The following is an 18699-nucleotide window of genomic DNA, read 5'->3' on the forward strand; positions in this document are numbered from 1 at the left end:
ACTGGCTATTTCAGGCTTCCGGGATGTCTTAGTTTAAGCTATATTCCCAATATTAAAGTGTTACTTAAAAAAAAAAAAAAAAAAAAAAAAAGGACAAAACCAGCAAGAAATTATATGGCAACAGATTCAAGGTGTGGTTTGCTTAAATTAATGACAAGTATGTGGAAAGATAAGTAGTATATTACATTTCAGTCCACTGCAAACAGTAAAAATACCAAAGGTCCCAAAATTCCGTCTAACTAAGATATATTACTGAAACCACCACCCCGTCCTAACAGGCTAAGACACTGCATCTTACAAAATTACCCACCCAGTTTTTAAAGAAACAGCAATGTTACTAAGAACAGCTCACTAAATCTACAGAACTACATTACCTAGGCAGACTTTATTGCAAAACCTGTAACCAGACAACAAACTAGAAGTCTGTCTTCCATTTCAGATTCATGTCGCTCGTTCCAGTCTCAGTCACTCGCACACGCACGCACACACGCAGCCTGGACACAGAGTCGCTAACACATCTGAGTTCCCAGAGTCTCACAAGAAACCTTAAAACATTTTAGTAAAAAGTTAAAATGTGATCTCTTACCACAAGGACTATAAATTCCACCCCCCCACCCCCCTTCCTTGAATTTCCAAGTTTTGCATTCTAAAAACCACACATAAAAAGGAAGAGTTATTTCAGTAGCAGAAAGACTACCTCAAATACATCAAAGTAAGTCGAAGGAGAGTTAACGCAACTGTAAAAAAACGAAATGAAGACCTGCGTTGCACACAGTCAGTGTTCTCATCAACACTGCTGATTAAGTCTCTAAATGTAGTAGAGCATTGGTTGTTTTTGATTCACTTTTAATTCTGAAGTTACATTAAAAAACCACAGTTGTAGCAATTCTTTTGAGCTGCTAGTTTCATGAGGAAAAAGTCCCTTTCAAAATTTCAATAAATATGCTGACATGTAAAGTTAGTTGAGGTTGTCATGCAGGACAAGTTACATAACCAAGACCAACTCAATCTTTATAATAAAGGCAACTTGCATTCAAAAATGAACTTTACCCTTACAATTTTATTCAAAGGGTAAACATGAATTAACCCAGCTGTTTACCTGAATTACAAAAGTAACATGATTCAATATGAAAATAAGAAACTGTCTACAAATCTCTGACAGTAATAAATTGCAATATACAATGCATACAGGAGTTATACAGAGCAACAAACTCTTGTACAAAACAAAAATACTTTAATACCTTTAAAATCCAATTTTTTTTCTTTTTTTAAAATCATCATGAAAAAGATTTGAGTCAGAACTCACACCTCAGTTAGTCAAGCTTCAGGTAGCTACATTACAGCTATTTAATATACAAAGAGATAAATCTCTTCACCAGTCATTAAAACTGCCTCTTCGTTAGAGTTGCACAGCTTTTCCGTCTCGTGTTCCCAGATCCAAAGTCATCTTCAAATCATGAGAACTGAATTTGTTGAACACCAGAGATCTAGAGAAAGAAAACGCAAGCTCACATTCAAATGCGCCTTTTCTGTAACCGCATCGCAGCCAGCAGCCTTGAACTGCCACAGTGTTGGAATGTCACGACAGCCACCACCAAAGGACTACAGAAAACTCGTTACCACCTTTCAGAACAGGGCAGCTGAACTATCGTTTGCATTTCAGCAGCAGAAGGGAGAGTAAGGGATGGGATGCGGTACCTGTTGGTATGATGTTGTATAGACCATAACGTTCTGCTGTTGGCCGTCTGTAGTTATTAAGCCTGCTGGCAACTGGTTAGCTGAAAGAAAGAGTGTTTGAAGAACGTTAGACAGGAACTGCAGGATACACAGCGCCTTCTCTGACGCGTCTGACACAATTAAGTAACGTTTAGTTGTGCCCCACTCGGGGACCATGAAGCAGTTCCTCTCCTGACAACTACCATCCTACACAGTCATGGTTGAGAGTGCTACAAGTAAACAAGTTTATTCCCACTGGCACCTAAGAAGAAATTCAAATTAATTTTGCATCAGATAATCTAGAAGTAAGACCGCACCTTGTTCTTCCCCTGTACATATCTGAAGCGGAACATACCCAGCTGTACGCTGGCAAACAGAGTGGAGTTCGCCACCCTGACCACTGAAGAAGCAATCTCCAGCTTCAACACCCCAAGAAACCTGGAGAGTTGAGTCTGTTTTGTTTAGACATAAGGTCTGCGTACACATGCATGGGGAAGTCACTGAAAATGCTGCGACTCTTTACAAACTGGGCTCCATCAGGGACTCCGTAACATGGAAGCCCCACAGAAGGCAGCCGAGGCCAACAGGGACCGGCAACAACAACCAACGGCGCAGCCAGAGGCAAAGGCACCGATAGGAAGCCAAAGACGCGGCATGACGCTGGCTGCCTTCGGGGCACACGCAAGAGCTCTGAATTTCACAGAGGAGAGAGGAGGCCAAGGAACGGAGTAAAAAGTACTTCTGAGATTTAGAGAGAAAACACCAGGAGCGATGCTCCAAGACAAACCTTTACAGTAAGGCGTATGCTGAGCTCTGCAACACTCAGGGTAGGCACGTTACAGCTGCTACCGGCAAGCAAAGCACTGACACTCTGAAGCTGTCAGTTAAGTCACTGTAGCCTAACATTGTCCACCAGGAGACAGACAGTGGGGCTTGTTTCTTTCTGAAGTACGGCTGTTACTACGTATAACCAAGACACATAACCCACAAAAAAATTCTGAAAATGCAGTATAATCCCCCCCTCCGCCCCTTCACTGTACTCATTTTCAAATACTGAAGTTGCAAGTTAAGAGATGCATCAAGATCATAGCGAGAAGCAGCTCTGGCAGGCCTGAAATTCTAGTGCCCTTCGATGCGCATGTTCCACATCCGACACGGTTTAACGCCAGGCCTCTGACCCAGCCCTGGCATCAGGCTAAGACAAAGAGCCAAGGGCTGCGCCACAGCAGCACAGCTATTTCTGCATGTTATTTCACAGAAAATTGTCTTTCTTTCTTCTGCTGTTGCAACATCTCCTTTGCATCCTGCCAAGACTTCATATATTCGCTTCCAAAGTTGCTCTTTTCAAATCACATCAAGTCGAGGCTTCTTTCGTCGAGCACACTGAGGCTCCCAGGCCCGAGATATTTGAACAAGTGACTACGAGCAGGCCTTCAGCCTTCTGCTGCTTAACAGGACCCATATTAAATTTGAGAAGGGGACAGAAGACCCACAGATAGACAGGGATTCCTTTTTTTCTGGTTTCCAGTGGGCATCGTCCTCAGGCTAAGTGGAGCATGAGCATCCAGAGGAGAAACTTTATTTGTGTTTGCCTCTTTGCCCGTACAAAACAAGATACTGGACGCAGACACAATTACAAGTTTCCAACTATATATTCTCCCTCAACTCTTCAGCTGCAGTTTAAATGCTTGAATCAGAATATATACAAAATAGAGCTTTGAAAACAATTTCCATATATTGATCTGACAAGCTTCGAAGATGGATGGACTCCGAACAGCTGCAATCCACAAACCATTAGCAACCCAAGGTAAGTCAGTTGAGCCATAGTTGGGCTAAGTGTCTTACTACTTCTGAACCAGAGCTATGACATGTGAGTGAGTACTGGTAAGATTTTACTATTTGCATTACCTAATATTGAATTATAAAATTGTCATTAAAAAAAAAAATTAAAAATCAAGCTTTCTGTAAGTTTCCTGCAAGATTTAGGTTTAGAGTCTTCATTTCCAGCCATTTTTATGAGCTTATCTTCCAGGCTAGGAGAGACCCGAAGAGTCTGTACTGTTTTATACAGCCAAAGTCATCATACTGGGAGCAAAGTGTGTTTCAGACCCAGAATAGGTTATTTCAGCCCTCAGGCTTTGAATTTCTGCTAGTTCAGTAGTTTACCAGTGATTTTACACAGAACATTTTAAGCTTGAAAAACTAAATCTCATCAGGAGATACGACTAGAGCTGCACCTCCTAATTCTTCTTGTATCAGCTTCAGGACTATCAGTCCGTAACATTTAAAAGCTAAGGTGAAGAGTACACACAAGAATCCAGCATCAAGAAAACCAATGCAAAGTCCCAACAACTGTCAGGCTTTAATTCACAGTATGAAGAAGAAAAACTACAGTGAATGCATATGATATTCCTTGCCCTACACCTTATAGTTGCCAATCTGTGCATTCTTTTGAAATAAGAAATATTAAGTGTTTTGCAATTATACAAAGATTATGTTCTTCTCTAGCTCATTTCTCAAAGACGAGCTCCTCAAGTCATCAAGTGGAATTTATTTTACTTTTTCCCCAACAGTCTTTCAAGTAGAACGAATATGGCCTAAGGAAGAAAAAGTTTGCACCTTTCATTACAATCTGCGTTTAAGTGTAGAGAAAAAATACTGGCACTAATATACGCATTTAAAAATCTTCCACAGTTGACATTAGTTTTTACTACAGCATCATTGTTTATCACTATATTACTTCATTCTGACTGTAAATTCTACCGACTGGGAGGAGTTTATCTGAGCACAGGTTATCCTCCAGGTATCTCAAATGAAAATCTCAGTGGATCACAGGTGTAACACGTGGTCAGTCCAGGATGCATGCCTCAAGTAAGAATTCTGATTTCTAAAGGAAGTGCTGTTTTTAGAAAAGCCACAGTAATAACACAATAAAAAGTATTACTTACTAAATGCTTCCTCTGTGAGCTCCTCACTTAGACCGTCTCCAGTTGTAACTGTTCCCCCAATTCCCTTTTCTCCTTTCATTGCCTGAGGTGGGGGGGAAGGAAAAAAAGAAAAAAAAAAAGTATTAGAGTACAGTTGGCTTGAGATTGGTTCAAGACCCCAGGAGTTCTAGCCGTGGTCTGGAACTTGCAGAAGAGTCACTGTGCAGCAGCTGGAGTTTGAAATCCAAGACCTGTGAAACTATTTGATTTAAGAATACACATAGTCCAAGAATATATGAAGTTTATTTTTCATCTCACCCATACTAGTCAGAAACAAAAACTCTGCAAACTAGGATTGTGTCATTCCAAGAAAGGCTTTCACCTTCTGCACAAAGTTGAATATCTGCAGTAATCCAGATGGAGAGGCTGAGAGCATTTACAAGAAATCGCAGAATCTCAGACCTACTGAGAATGTGCAACATTTGCTTACCAACCACATGCAAGTGCCATCATCCTACAACTAAGAGTTGACATTTAAAACCAAGATACTGGATTTCTTTTCCCACATCAAGGACTACAGCCAGAAAAGGCATCAGCACAGAAAGCCAAGGCTCCCAGTCATCTGCATGCAGTTTTACAAGTTTGATGCTCTATGCTATTACATAAGCACATCTAAGAAAATAATATAGGTATAAAAAGTATTCTCTGCAATGGTTTGATGTAGACTAAATACTAAGCTACAAACCAGAAATATTTCACTATGTACAGTATACTGAAGACAGAACTAGCTGGAATAGAGGTTTAAATCTGATGAGCAAAACCCTCAAATCCATCTATCCATCCAGTTAAAACCCAGTCTCACTACGCTGCTACCACAGCATACGTATCTGCAAAAATGGTCACTTTAGAATGAAAATAGCATAGACTTCTCCAGAAGTACTGAAACTAGTTAGGCACTACTTACATTTTAATTAAATCACATACAGCACTTTGACAGTACGTTCAGCTGCTACACAGAACTGGAAAAAGACAGCAGTACTTCAACTTTCAGATTACACCTCCTGTTACTCAGTTATCACAGCAAATGACTTGCTGGAAAGGGGAGGCTTCAAGTGCCATCAGCAAATTAAAAATCACTAGTGCGTCTGATCCCATTAATTAAAAAAAAAAAAAAAACCAAACCAAAAACTTAGGTTTACTAACCAAAGAAGGTCTGAACAACATCTCTATCTACAGCACTACCAATTTAGACATCCCTGCTTTACTCATGCCAGTAAAACCAAGCAGCTGTACCAACAGAGGGATCCACATTTGGGGGGGGGGTGGTGGAAATTAATTTGCTTTGATTTCCCCCCCCCCCCGGGATTATTTTAACCCTGAACAACTCTTCATTCAGGACTATGAGGAAGGGAGGTCACTGGATAAAAATACCTTTGATTTGCTTGATTAAATCTGGTATTCTGATGTAAAAGAATACCAAAGTAAAGAAGCAAGCAAGCATAATTCCCTTTGGCCTCCAGACAGGAGCTGGGGGAATGGGGTACCAGAACAAAAAACCTAAGGAGAAGCAACCTCTTTCTCAAAAAGTTTAAATTGTTGAAGGGGGGGGGGGGGGGGGGGAATCAAAAAAAAAAAAAAAAAAATCACTTTCTGCTAGAGAAGAGATAAATTAAACTGCCTGGATCACATACCTAGCATGTACTATGTATCAAAAGCAAACAGGGACAGGCTAAAAAGCAGATTAAAAAACCCACTGAAGCAGATAGCCTTACATGTGAGTCACTACTCCAACATGAGAAAAACAACTTTTTCCTTTGCAGATCTGAAGCCCAGACAAACAACAGACATTAGGTGAGCTCCTCAGAGGATCTAGTACAGTTTTATTGATTGAACCCAAAGATCGAATTAAGTATTCTTAATAGGCACCTTTAAAGAACAGAGTGATTTACTACCAGCAATATATTAGAGAATTTATTCAGCTGAAAGCTTTAACTACTCTGAGTCAGCAAGTCTAATCAAAGTGCTTACTTCTTTTTGTCTTGATATCCTCTGGAATGCTATTAAACATTACATTAGTCCCTGACAATACCTGTGAGATACTGTGCAAATTATCCATTATACAACTACAATGACAGGGAGCTAAGAATAAACACAACCAGGTCAAGCAAATAAGGAAATACTGAAATATATACCAACCTCTCTGAATTTTTGGAGGTATAACTTCAAAGGTTCGACATAGCTATCAAACCCCAAGGTAGACATGGCAAAGAGAATATCCTCTCCATTGATGGTCTTTCTTTTCTCTTGGTGACACCTCTCACTTGCTTCTGACGTTATAAAGCTGATGAATTCACTTACACACTCTTGCACGCATTCCTTTGCGTCCTTAGCAATCTAGTAAGGAACAAGCATCATAAAATGACTAATCAAGATGCAAGAAGATTTAAAAAAAAAAATGCCAAAAGAACACACTAGATAATAAAGTACACATCCCCAAACCTGATGGTCAGTACCTATTTAGGCAACATCTGTATGTGAGGGAACCACTGGATGTCATCACTGCTCTACGCAAGCACAGCTGCAATGATTTTAACCGAAGTTTTACTATTTCAAGCAGCACAGCCAACCGACAGGATCTCCTGAAGTCATAACCACATTCTGTACAAGCTTTTACATACAGACGGATCTCAGTATCGCTTATTTTGCTTATCTGTGCTTTCTCTTTAAACCTGTTCGATCCAGCAGTTCCAACCCCACTGCAGTACATTCCCACAAATTGGCAGTGACAAGTATTTTTATCCTGACCAGATTCAGGGACTAGAATATATGCCTAGCAGCAAGCCTCTCTGATGCCTTAATATTCTGGTATAAATTTTCCAAATGACAATTCAATTGAAGAAACATATGCCCCTGGCAAGAATGAATTACGTAAATCTGGTTATGGTTTTCAGCCGGACAAAAGTAATTTACGTGACTTAAAAATAACAGCAAGCATTACTCATGATGATTTGGGAAACTGACAGGAGCCATCTGAAAGACCATAATAATTAATATTCTTGTTGTTCACATGAAAAGGACTCATATTTAAAAAAAAAATAATGAAGCAGTAGCCATATGCAGAATCTTCACTAGTTCCTCTGATATTTTCAGACACATAGGGTGAGATTTTCAGAAGTACTCATCAGCCAGCAGCTTCCCTTGCAGTTTTTCACAAAAACCTCCCTGATTTTTCAAGATAGCTCGACATCCCATATGCTAAATTCTTGAGAAAAATCTCATCTTGATCACCAAAAATTTATGATAATATGGACTGGTGAAGAGACTTCTGCAGCAAAGATATAAATGTAACACTCAGATCTCCAGAAAGCCCTGAACGCTATGAAAGTACAAGCAGATGCAAGTAAATTATGTCTTGCTTCTATTTAGAGTGATCTCAAAAATAAGAAAAAAAAACAACAAAATGGCTTTAGCTACAGGAAATGTTACTGGGGCAGGAATTGTACTGGAATACAATAGAGAAACAGCAAGTAATAGGAGCCCTGCATGCACAAGTTTAAGATGAACAGGTGGAACAGTCAAATGCTTATACAATCAACAGCCCAGCAGAATGGATTAAAAAGTCTGTTCTTAGAAGTAAGAAATAAAATAAGTCTTTCAATATCTGGCCTTATCTGCTACATGGTATAAAGCAGACTTCTCAGGTCATGGTGGCATTTGGCTGTGTAAAGGTTCGGGCAATGGAAGACTAAGCATTTTCTTTCCTTTACGATGAGGACTGGACTTTTATTTCATCCAAAATGGTTCTCTGATTCCAAATTTCATGCACCTCAGTAACAGCAGATTAAATTTCATAGGAGAAAATTGCATCGAAAGTATTCTTACTGTTACAGGATTGTCACCGAGTCTGACCTGTTATGACGATGTCAGAGAACACACCTTAGACACAGCAAGCTCTTGAAAGCCCTATGAAGACCACTGTTCTGGATATTCTAATTACAGCAGTTACTAAAAGCTTTCAACAATCTAAGGAAAATGGACTTGGCCTCAATCCTCAACCTCCTGCTCAGATTTTTTTTTTTCCCTTTTCTTTTGTAAGGTCTTTCTCCAATAAACCACGATCGTTTGGAAAAATACATTGTTCTACCAGCTTAAGTTCATTCAGAGGAAGGAATAAAACTTATTAACACACTTTCTTTACCAGACAAGGGTGTTACCTTTCCTGTTTGGGGTATGGCATTTTTCATTATCCTCGCCACATTTGCAATTGGAAGATATATATCTTGTTCTCTAAAACTCTCTTTTGAGCCATTTGTATCTTCATGATCATTCATGCTGTCCTCTGTGTCTAATGAAATAAAGAAAAGTTAGCAGAAATTGTATTTGATACAGCAGGCAATAATTAAGTCAGTTTAAAATCTTACACTGGAAGATGAAACCTTTGAAAGCAGAGTGTATTAACACTGCAGAAAATAATTTTTAAAATAGATGTAACACCAGGCTACCTTTATGGGTGTTCGTATCATCTTTATCATGCTACGCACAGAAGTGTACATGGCTGCTGAACATCAAGCATTCTTAATGTCATGTCAAAATAAAAATTGTTTCCTAGAACATGATTTTTTTTGTCATCACCCTGAAGGACTCAGAGTCAGCACTGAAACATCCAACCTCCACCTTCAGACTGCAGAAAAAAATGCTTTATACAGCAAGGCATTATGAACACAAACAGCAGCAAACTCTTAGCTTGACAGCAGAGAACTAGACAAGACCTGGAAGGAGATATATGTGTGTGTATATATATATATGTATGTGTGTATATATATGTACATATATATATATACACACAGAGAGAAATACTAGTATTTACTGTGACATTTCTTACCATCATGAGGCTGTATCACATAGTGACTGCCACCAATGTAATCTCCAGCAATTCCTAACTGAGAAGCATCTGTTGTGGAGCTATCACCATCCATCTACAAGCATAAGAAAGTAACTTTTCAGGTATGTTTGTTACAGTGTAACTGCAGCTATTGCTGAAAACCAGCACTTTAATCAACTTAGAACTACAAGACCAATTTAAACAAAGTATAAATATTTTGCCATTTGAGAACAGTATACTCTCTCGTTACTGAGCTTTACTGACCGTGAAAATAGTGAAACTCTTTTGTGAAGCTTCCCTAAAAATTCAACCACAGAAACATTTGGTTCATGCAGCACATACAGAATCTTGTGTCATTCCCATGTGAGTCTGACCAAAACAGGTCACGGCATCTGTTTATCTGAACAACCCTCAACACTTAATGCCAGCCCACTGCTCACTGAACACTTTCCCTACAATTATTTCAGAGGGCATCCTTCACTCGCTATTACCCTCCAGCCAAACAGCTTTTGTCAAGTCCACTGACAAACTCTTCCTAGCCAGACCTCAGGACCAGCTCTGCATCCTGATCCTCCTTGAGGCATCAGCCCTAGTTGTCTTCTAAGTCACGTTTTCCTTTGCTTTCCCTGCTTCTGTCCCACCTCTCTTCTCTGGGCATCCTTCAGCTCCTCTCAGAACATTCTTACATGGTGACCAACAAGAAGTCTTCTTGCCGAGGCCTTAGAGACTGCGTCACAGTTTAATAAGTAATTTGACTGCCAGGAGAGAGAGAAGCCAGAAGAGCAAGCACTTCCCTCCCTGGCTAGGGACCCTTGTCCCTGGAGGCAATGACCACGTGTCGTCTGGAGAAGTCTGGGAGAAGCCTTCCCTTCCTGCCTTCCCCTTCCCAACAGGGGCAAAACTACCGAGATCAGCAGCAGCCATTTGATGGCAAGTCTCACAGTTTGCTAGAAAATCTACTTTCTGAGCAAGTAGCAAGGTCTCACAGCGCTGCCCTGAACGGAGGCCATAGTCCAGAGGCATCTCAGCAGCGTGCTGCCTCACCACGTGGGGATGTCCAACGGGCTGCGCTTCCCGGTTCTGCAGAGGTGGAAAGAGCTGAAGATGGCTCCAACGTCTCTTGGAAGTTCACACCTCTTTGGTGGGGACTTGCCACAGGTAAACAGCAACCCAACACCTCACCGCCTTCTGCATCCATGTTTTGCCATAGTATGCAGCATTCAGATACAGGTGCACTCTTGCAACAGCAAATGCTGCAGCCCACGTAACTTGTTACCGTATTAAATTTTGCCTTTGTACAGGAATAATGAATTTCCTTGAACACTATCATCCGGTGCTCAGTAGAAAGCTTAGACCTCTACAAAATCATGGCAGACAACAGTTCCACTTTTAAAGGGGCTATTTTAGCAGTGACAAATGTAAGTTGGAATTCAAGTCTCCAGCTTTTCAAAACTTTTGGACAACCTTTTTTCCCGTTGCAGGTGTACCTTGAAAATTAGTATATTAAAAAATAAACTTTTGCAGAATATTTAGCTTCCATGCTCTTTTTCATGTGAGGTGGTGCTTTTTCAGTCATGTGGTTTTATTACACTTCTTTTGGAGAGAGGAAACAATGCAAAATTTAGAGAGGGAGTAGGGGTTCCCAGTACATGCAAAGTCCTTCAATGCTGGCACACAAATCCAAAGACAGTTTTGAACACGTTTAGATGGACAGCATCAGCTTCACCTCTGCACCGAATTTTCTTGGCTATATTTAGCATCAAACAGCTCTGTTAGCATTGGCTTATTTACCTGTTTTCTAGAAAATTAGCTCTTCCGCTCCCACTCTACACTCCATGCAGTTCCTCCTCTGGACCAGCGCTCCCCACCCCAACGGTTTCCGACCCGAGCAGCCGGCCTCGCTGGCAGGCGGCACAGGCAGCCCCGCAGGAGGCAAAACCCAGCTCCACTCACTCGCTGACCCGCAGCAGCTGGGAGGGTACCCAGGTGCCTTCGGGACACAACCTCTGCCCCAAAGGGTCGTGCGGTCACCGCCGCTGAGACCACGCAGGGCACTTCTTCCCAGAACCATTAGCCTGAAGAGGGAGGGAAAAGCAATCTTGTGCTATTTTTATACCTACCCAGAAACATGAGCAATTTAACCTCTCTCTGATCTGCACTTTGCCTGTGGCCACAGGGCTGGGTTTTGCTTTCAAACCTTCAGGCAACGCCCGGCGCTCCGCTTGGCCACGGACGCACACGTAAGCCGCGCGCTGCTCACACTGCAGGCGATACTACCACAGCTGGATGCAGCCTCAGGAGCTCCTTAAGCTAAAACAACTCGCCACGCTCTTCTTCGTTGTACAGAATACTACACACATGCACACACTGCTTCTTTTGCTTGACTTCTGGTCCCTTTTGCTGGGCTTCTGTAAAACCATTTCGCTTCTTACACAGCAGCTCTGCCCAAAGGAAGGGTAGCGTTTCAAGCATTAGCTTTCCATGTACCAACTTTCACATAAATTTGCTTTGTCTGCATTTTGCAGACTCTTTGTTGGGAGATTCAACTTTGCTTTTCAATTTTCTAAAGGGTCTGCAGTTTGCTTACTCAGCTCGCTGTAATGACAATGCAAGGATATCCCAATCCCGCACGTTAAGATCAACAAAATTGACATCACCCATCATTAAGAGAGTTGTGTCTCTCTTTTCCTTCCGCAGTTTGAAGGAATCAATGTTCTGCAGTTTGGTAAATCCCAAAAACTACCTCCAGAGTTAAGTCAGGATTTTCTGGCAGTCTTTTTCTCAGTTTCAGCTCTCTGATCCCTACTAGAATCTAACTCAGAACTAGTGTCTCCACAAGCTTTGAGTGTTAAGTTTACTCAGCCCCAGTAGTATTTTAAATGCCTTAGTGTTTCTTCCCCTCTCCTTTTTCAGCCTTCTGTGAAACATATCTTCTAAAACGTTTCCTTCTTTCAGGACTGCAACATTCTTCAAGTTTCTGCAGCGATGTGATAATTCACCGCTGTCTGCTCACCGGTCCTGCAGTCTACCCCATCTGAATCTTTATTGCCAAGGCCCAGCAGTATTATTTAAGAAACCATCTTGCTCAGCTCACCGTCAAAAGACAACTCCTGCTTGAATCTCTTTTAAACGTCTGCTGCGTCTGTAGACAGTTTTGGCCACATCAGACTAATGCATCCTCAAGGCGCCACCTCAGCTTTTACTCTTGTCTGTGTGCACATTTCCATATCTACTTATAGTACGTATTATTTCACAATTAGTGAGAACTGGAGTGGAAGCTTATCAACATTACGAATCTAAAATAGCGATTAGCAAAATTGACAGGAAAAGGCTTGCTAAAGAAAAAGGTCGCTCCGTCTCAGATAAAGAAAACAGGCATTGACAGCTTAACATCAGCTGAAATTAATTCTGTGGGTATTACTTTAAGAAATATTTTTAGCTGCCAGGACAACCTTAGGACAGGGGATTACGGACACCTTCTGCATAACGCTTAGCATAACCAGGTCCTAATCCAGCATCACAGGCTAATTCAGCCTGCAAGGGGCCTCAGGGGGTCTCTGGTCCAACCCCTGCCCAAAGCAGGGTCAGCTCCGAGCTCAGAGCACGTTGCTCAGGGCTTTATACAGCCACATCTTGAAGCCCTCCACGGACTGAGTCTGCCCAGCCACCCTGGGAGCCTCTTCCACTGCTTGGCTGGCCTCGCGGTTAGAAAAGGAGCGGCATCTCTACATGACACTTCAATCCAAGTAAGTTTGATGGAAGAATTTCAGTCAGATTTAATTGTCATTTAATTCAAATCTAGATCTAGGCATCTGAATATAACAACTGTAATTAATATACCATCTAGTCACTCTACTAGTATTTCTTTGAGCCTGATGGAGGACACAAACATGACACCGCTGAAAAATGTGGCCACTGCTACCCTAGTCATCTTATAATAAACACAGTTACACATTCAGGTATTATGGTTTTTATTTCAGATGTTCAAAACTCAAGTCAGTCACCACTTACTGTCAGCTGAGCACAAGGTCTGTAATACATACAACACAATACAATGCTCAGAAAATGCTGCTCTTAATACACTGTTGCTAATTCATTTCCCCCTTTACACAAACTAAAAAAACCCAAACAAAAACACAAAACAAACTAAACTTTCAGCGTCCCTGAAGTTACTCTAAAAAGACAGCAGTCCAACTGAGCATAGGACACATCTGCAAAAAGCACTTAGTGCATGCTGTACATTACGTTTAGCCTTTAATGCTCAGAAAACATAAAGCTCCTCCATGTATGCACATATTGACTGAATCAAGACCAAGAGCTAAGCATGTCAGAAGTCACAGCACGTCAGTCTCTACTGTGCCATCATCCCATTTTTATCAACAAGGGAGAGAAACCAAGTACCAGACACTCAACCCAAAAATTCAGTGATAGACTGCAACAAGCATCTGAAGCTGAGCAGAAGGAGCACAAAGTTTTCTGGTGGTGGTTTTCTGGGGTTTTTTTGTTTGTTTAGTTTGTTTGTTTATCTCTAATGAAAAATAGTATTACTAGGAATAAACAAATTAATAGATGCAGGGAAATTAACCTGAGAAATATGTTAAAGAGAAACATTTCAGATCAAGGGCATCAAAGAAAACAGCGATAAGATGCAAGTGAATGAACATACAGGTTTACCCTGACATCTGGCAGATGCTTAGAAAAACATGCTTCTGTCAGCTGCCCAAAACTCAGACTATCCCTAGAAGGCACCTATGCTGACTATACTGAATTAATAAAATTTCAGTATCTCAGAGTGAATCTTGCATCCTGTTTAATCTCAAGAGCTCTCTTACTAAAGCAGAATCAGTGGCCCAGCTAAATGGTAACTAAAGACGAATGCAACCCCAGACCTGTTAGCACTGAGGAGAAGCAGGGTCCAAAACTTAGATCAGTATAAAAGGCAAAAATATAATCAAAGAATACAACATTTTGTCTTCAGAATGGGGAAGTTATTAGGCAATGATTTGGAAAACCAGCCTCTTGGGGGAAACCAAAGGCCTCTTGTGATTTAAGCACTTTACGTGCTATTTATCTACCCTGTCTCTCTCCCAAAACTGCTACCCCTACAAGGAGGACAGTAGAAAATGATATGCAGTGAACCAAAGCACTCGGTACACTTTCCACGCAGTTGTCCCTGCCACAGAAGTAGGACAGAAATGGTAACTGAAGCTGTACGCAGCAGTCACTTCAGCCATCGTAGATCAATTTTGCACCATGCCTTATCACAAAAGATGTAAAGCTGTAAAGCACTGTGTAACATCAGAGACAACAGTTTTATCTGAGCTTTCTGCACCCTCGCTGCTCCTACACAGAAATATTTAATTGAAAACACAATTTTAATTTCCTTAATTTTTCAATGACTTCTGGACAACCTGATTTCCCACTGAATTCTCACTTGGCAGCAAAGCAGTGTCTCCTGCAGCGAGAAACACCGACTGGTAACTGCATTCATGGGACACAGGACATCGTTCCAGAAGATCCAAAAAAACATAAAGCTAAAACCCCTTTGCATGTGCCCAGAACACAGACACTGCACTCACTGTCTGTCTCAGGCTCCTCTACCTCTCACATTCAGCATTCTCCCCCACAGCAGAATAACATCAGGAGAAGCAGACTGATGCTGAGAGGACCCAACAGCGTCACTAAGGCTCACTAGCATCTAGGCTGTACCATGCTCCTTCCCCTGGACCACGGGGAAGAAACCTATCCCTCACAACATCCAAACAGGGGCCTTTCCACCTCTCTGCCTTTCCCCTCCACGTACCACTATTACCAACTTCATGGCACATCTTACGAGCCCCGACGTCAGCGGCCGTTAAGTCCCCTCCGCACAGACCCAGCTGTGCTGGAGTACGTGGTGGCTTCTCACCAGGCTGGCTGACGGCTCACAAGCATGGCTAGCTGCCATGCCTATGGGTGGGCCAACAACGGATACATTTTTACATCGAGTAGGAGTGGATCAGTGACAGGGAGCAAGCGGGAGAAACTGAGTTTCCATGCCTTCTGTTTTTCAGCAGAGAAAGAGAGAAGCTGGAGGGAAAAAAACGAGATGAACAGAGGCAGTTTTGCTGCTTTTGCAGAAGCTGGAAAAGGGCAGCAGTGCTGAACAGTCTGCACTAGCATCTCCTTCCTCCTGCAACATCGACTGAAAGCCCCATGTTACCTTTCCACATTAAGTTTTTGATGCTTTTCTAGCATTCTTTTTGCTAAAAACCAAGCTTATCTGTTTAATAAAGCAGCAATCCATAAATATTCCCTTTCTCTTGTCTAAGTTTGATAACATTTGAAGTTGGTTATGTTCTTGCTTCATCGCCATAGTGCATCAAGTGTGCCGAGAAGCTTAATCCTCTCAAGCAACAGGGCAAGTAAGAGATTTACAAAACTAGTTGAGGACACACCGGTACTTTCAGTCAAATTCGCTGACACTTCCTTTTATTCTACCTACGTTATTTACACATGGTGTTTGGTATGTGTGTATATACAGAGTCGTGTTTTGCACTTTTTACATGCATTCTGCCACTAAACCAGCAATTTCCAAATAACGTATATTGCAAAACTCGGTACTGAAAAGTCAAGTTTCTTTCTAAGCAAAATTTTAAAGGTGAAATGACATTAGAGTTTTGCATTTGAAAGCACCAAAGAGCCTTGCAAGCCTTTTTTAAATGCTGACAAAACAAGACACCTGGCTCTAGAAGTTTCACAGTGTTTCACATTTTGTATCCTCACAGTAACTCAAACAACCTTTTTCACTCAATTTCTGCATGCTGCCTCCCTTCATGTAATTATTGCCACAAATAAGAAGTTATCTATTAAACTCTGAACTGCTGTAATTGTCAAATATTAAAGTCTAAAGAGTAATATCCAGTATTCTTGACTTCTTTCAAATATAATCTCATAGCTGTAAATGGTAACAGCCAAGACCATATATAATCACTTGCCCAATGCAGAGCACAAGTAACTCACGCAGATCTCATAAATAATGATTCAGATTAAACCGTCTTGGGTCTCCAAAGCTACAGACACATCCTCCCTTAATAACTGTCATGCCATAGGCCACATAAGCAAAGGAGGGGGAAAAAAACAAAAGTAATCACTAAGCTTATCGTTTAGGAACACTATGCTAATGATTATGCATAAACACCACTTCTCCACTCCTGCAAGCCAATTAAAGCCAGACTGTGCATAATGCCCAGAGCGGCTCCTTCCATCTTGCTTTTTGCTATTTTGCCTGAGCTTCTTTTAAAAAAGCTGCATTTTTTTTTCTTTTAATTAACAGTAACTTCCACCTATCAGCAAGGCAGGCAGAGGTTACTACATATATGAGAGCCCATTCAAGGGCTGATATCCTGATTTCTACATCCCTCACTGCCTAGAAATGTTTGAGTCATTGTTATCAGTTATTTTGCCCTTGCAAAAGCAACCCAAGCACACCAGGTAGCTTTTACACGACGGTTCTTTGCCGAACAAAATCCTTTTGGTTAAGCCTCGAAGAAATCGATAAAGTTGATTAATTTTGTATGGCAGCAGCACTACAGCAGGACCTAAGCAGGTTTCTTAAACCAGTGTACATTAATTGTTGCAGAAACATTCCTAGAACACGATATTTTAATTTTTCAATACGATTGCCTGCGAATAACCTACCCAACACCCTTGAGGGCCACCAACTACCAAATTTCTGGACTGAGCAGCGGCTGGCACACGCGGCAATGCCCGAGAACACTTGCTGAACCTACACGCGCTGTGCAGACGCCGAGAACAGCAGAGTCCCATCGCTCTCCCACCTGCCACGTGTGTTTCGGGATACGCCGTGGTCACCGCTTGATCCCGTTCCCCGACTTTGCGCCCTTCAACCACGCCAGAGCGGGGGGCAGGAGGGGGGAACCTTCCTACTTCACCCAAACGGCCTCAGAGCCTTCCCCACGCCCAGCTCGACGGACACCTCGTCTACCGCGGGTGCCCCCCCAGTTATCTGACAGCTCCATCGCCCCTCACCTCGGCGGCGCTCCCGCACCGGCGGCCAGGGGAGGCCGGAGCCCTCCCGCCCGGTCACCCGGGTGCCCTCACCGCACCCGGGGCCTCGCCCCACGCTCCCTTGTCCCCCAGAACACCGCCAGACCTTCGGGGAAAATTTCGGCCTCAGCAGCAACGGCGGTGCGGGCCGTTACCCGCCCCGCTGCCCGGCTCCCGGCCCGGCTCGGGGCCGTGGGCGTGGTGGGAGCCCGGCGGCAGCGCGGCAGGGCCCCGGCCCCTCGCTCCGGCGGTGAGGGGAGGGGGCTCGGCGGGCTGCGGCGCTGCCCGGGCAAAGACAAAAGGGAGCGGAGCCCCCTCCGCCCGCGCACGGCGAGGCGCGGCCGCCACAAAGCCGTCCGCCCGTTCCCCCCCCTCCGCCGCCCGCCATGCCGCCGCCGGGAAGCGAGCCCTGCGGCTGCCCGGGAGGGAAATCGCCGCCAAGGGCTTGCGGCGGCCGGCGGGAGGCTCCGCGCCCCGCCGCGGCCTCAGCGGGCGGTGAGCGGGGCCGGGCGTCCCGCCCGCCCGCGGCCCGACCCGCGGCGGACACGGCCTCGGGACAACGGCGCTCCCGTCTCCGCCTCCTACCCCCCCCTCCCCGCCTAGGCCACAAAATGGAGCCGGGAGGGGGGGGCACCTACTGGCGCTCGGCCCCGCCGAGAGAGGGGGACGCGGGCGGGGGCAACCGCCCCGCCACCCCTGCCAAGGTCGCCCCCCGCGCCGCCTCCTCCCCTCCCTCCCGCCCGCCCGGCCGCGCGGCCCCCGCGCCTCCGGTGGCACAAAGAGGCGAGCGGCCGGCAGCCGGGCCCCGGGGTCTGCCGCCGGGCCCCCCTCCCACTTCCTGGTCCCCGCGGCGGCGGCGCGGCGGCAGCGCCGGGTCCCGGGGAGGGAGACGGACATTTCATTCGAGCCTGCGGTGGAACCGGTTACCAATCATTGGCCGGAGCCAGGCACAAACCTCCAGTGCGGCCCTGGTTGGCTCCCTCCGCAAGCCGGCTGTTTGGTTGGACGGAAAATGGCTGCGAAGGAACCAGTCCCAGCGCGGAGCCCCGCTTCCCGCAGCCCGGCCGCCCTCCCTCCGCGCCGCCTACCCCGCCGCGCGCGCCGGCTCTTCCCCTCAGCGCGCTG

The 18699-nt window shown here is 44.0% G+C and overlaps 1 protein-coding gene across 10 annotated transcripts; it reads right to left on the reverse strand.

Moving 5' to 3' along the window:
• Positions 1 to 990: 990 nt before the first annotated feature.
• On the reverse strand, positions 991 to 18679 carry NFYB (nuclear transcription factor Y subunit beta). Of its 10 annotated transcripts, none has more exons than XM_075428036.1 (7): positions 18663 to 18679; positions 9526 to 9619; positions 8858 to 8988; positions 6840 to 7037; positions 4665 to 4746; positions 1699 to 1778; positions 991 to 1487 (listed from the first exon to the last, which is right to left on the reverse strand). In XM_075428036.1, exons 2-7 carry the CDS (start codon positions 9617 to 9619, stop codon positions 1455 to 1457), a joined length of 618 nt encoding a protein of 205 aa, XP_075284151.1. In that variant the 5' UTR covers positions 18663 to 18679; the 3' UTR covers positions 991 to 1454. The 10 variants fall into 10 exon arrangements, with proteins under 10 accessions (XP_075284151.1, XP_075284142.1, XP_075284147.1 ...); XM_075428027.1 differs by lacking the exon at positions 18663 to 18679 and adding an exon at positions 18530 to 18612; XM_075428032.1 differs by lacking the exon at positions 18663 to 18679 and adding an exon at positions 18502 to 18564.
• Between the last annotated feature and the right edge of the window lie 20 nt (positions 18680 to 18699).

The sequence above is a fragment of the Opisthocomus hoazin genome, chromosome 8, assembly GCF_030867145.1.
Source record: "Opisthocomus hoazin isolate bOpiHoa1 chromosome 8, bOpiHoa1.hap1, whole genome shotgun sequence".
Lineage (NCBI taxonomy): Eukaryota > Metazoa > Chordata > Aves > Opisthocomiformes > Opisthocomidae > Opisthocomus > Opisthocomus hoazin.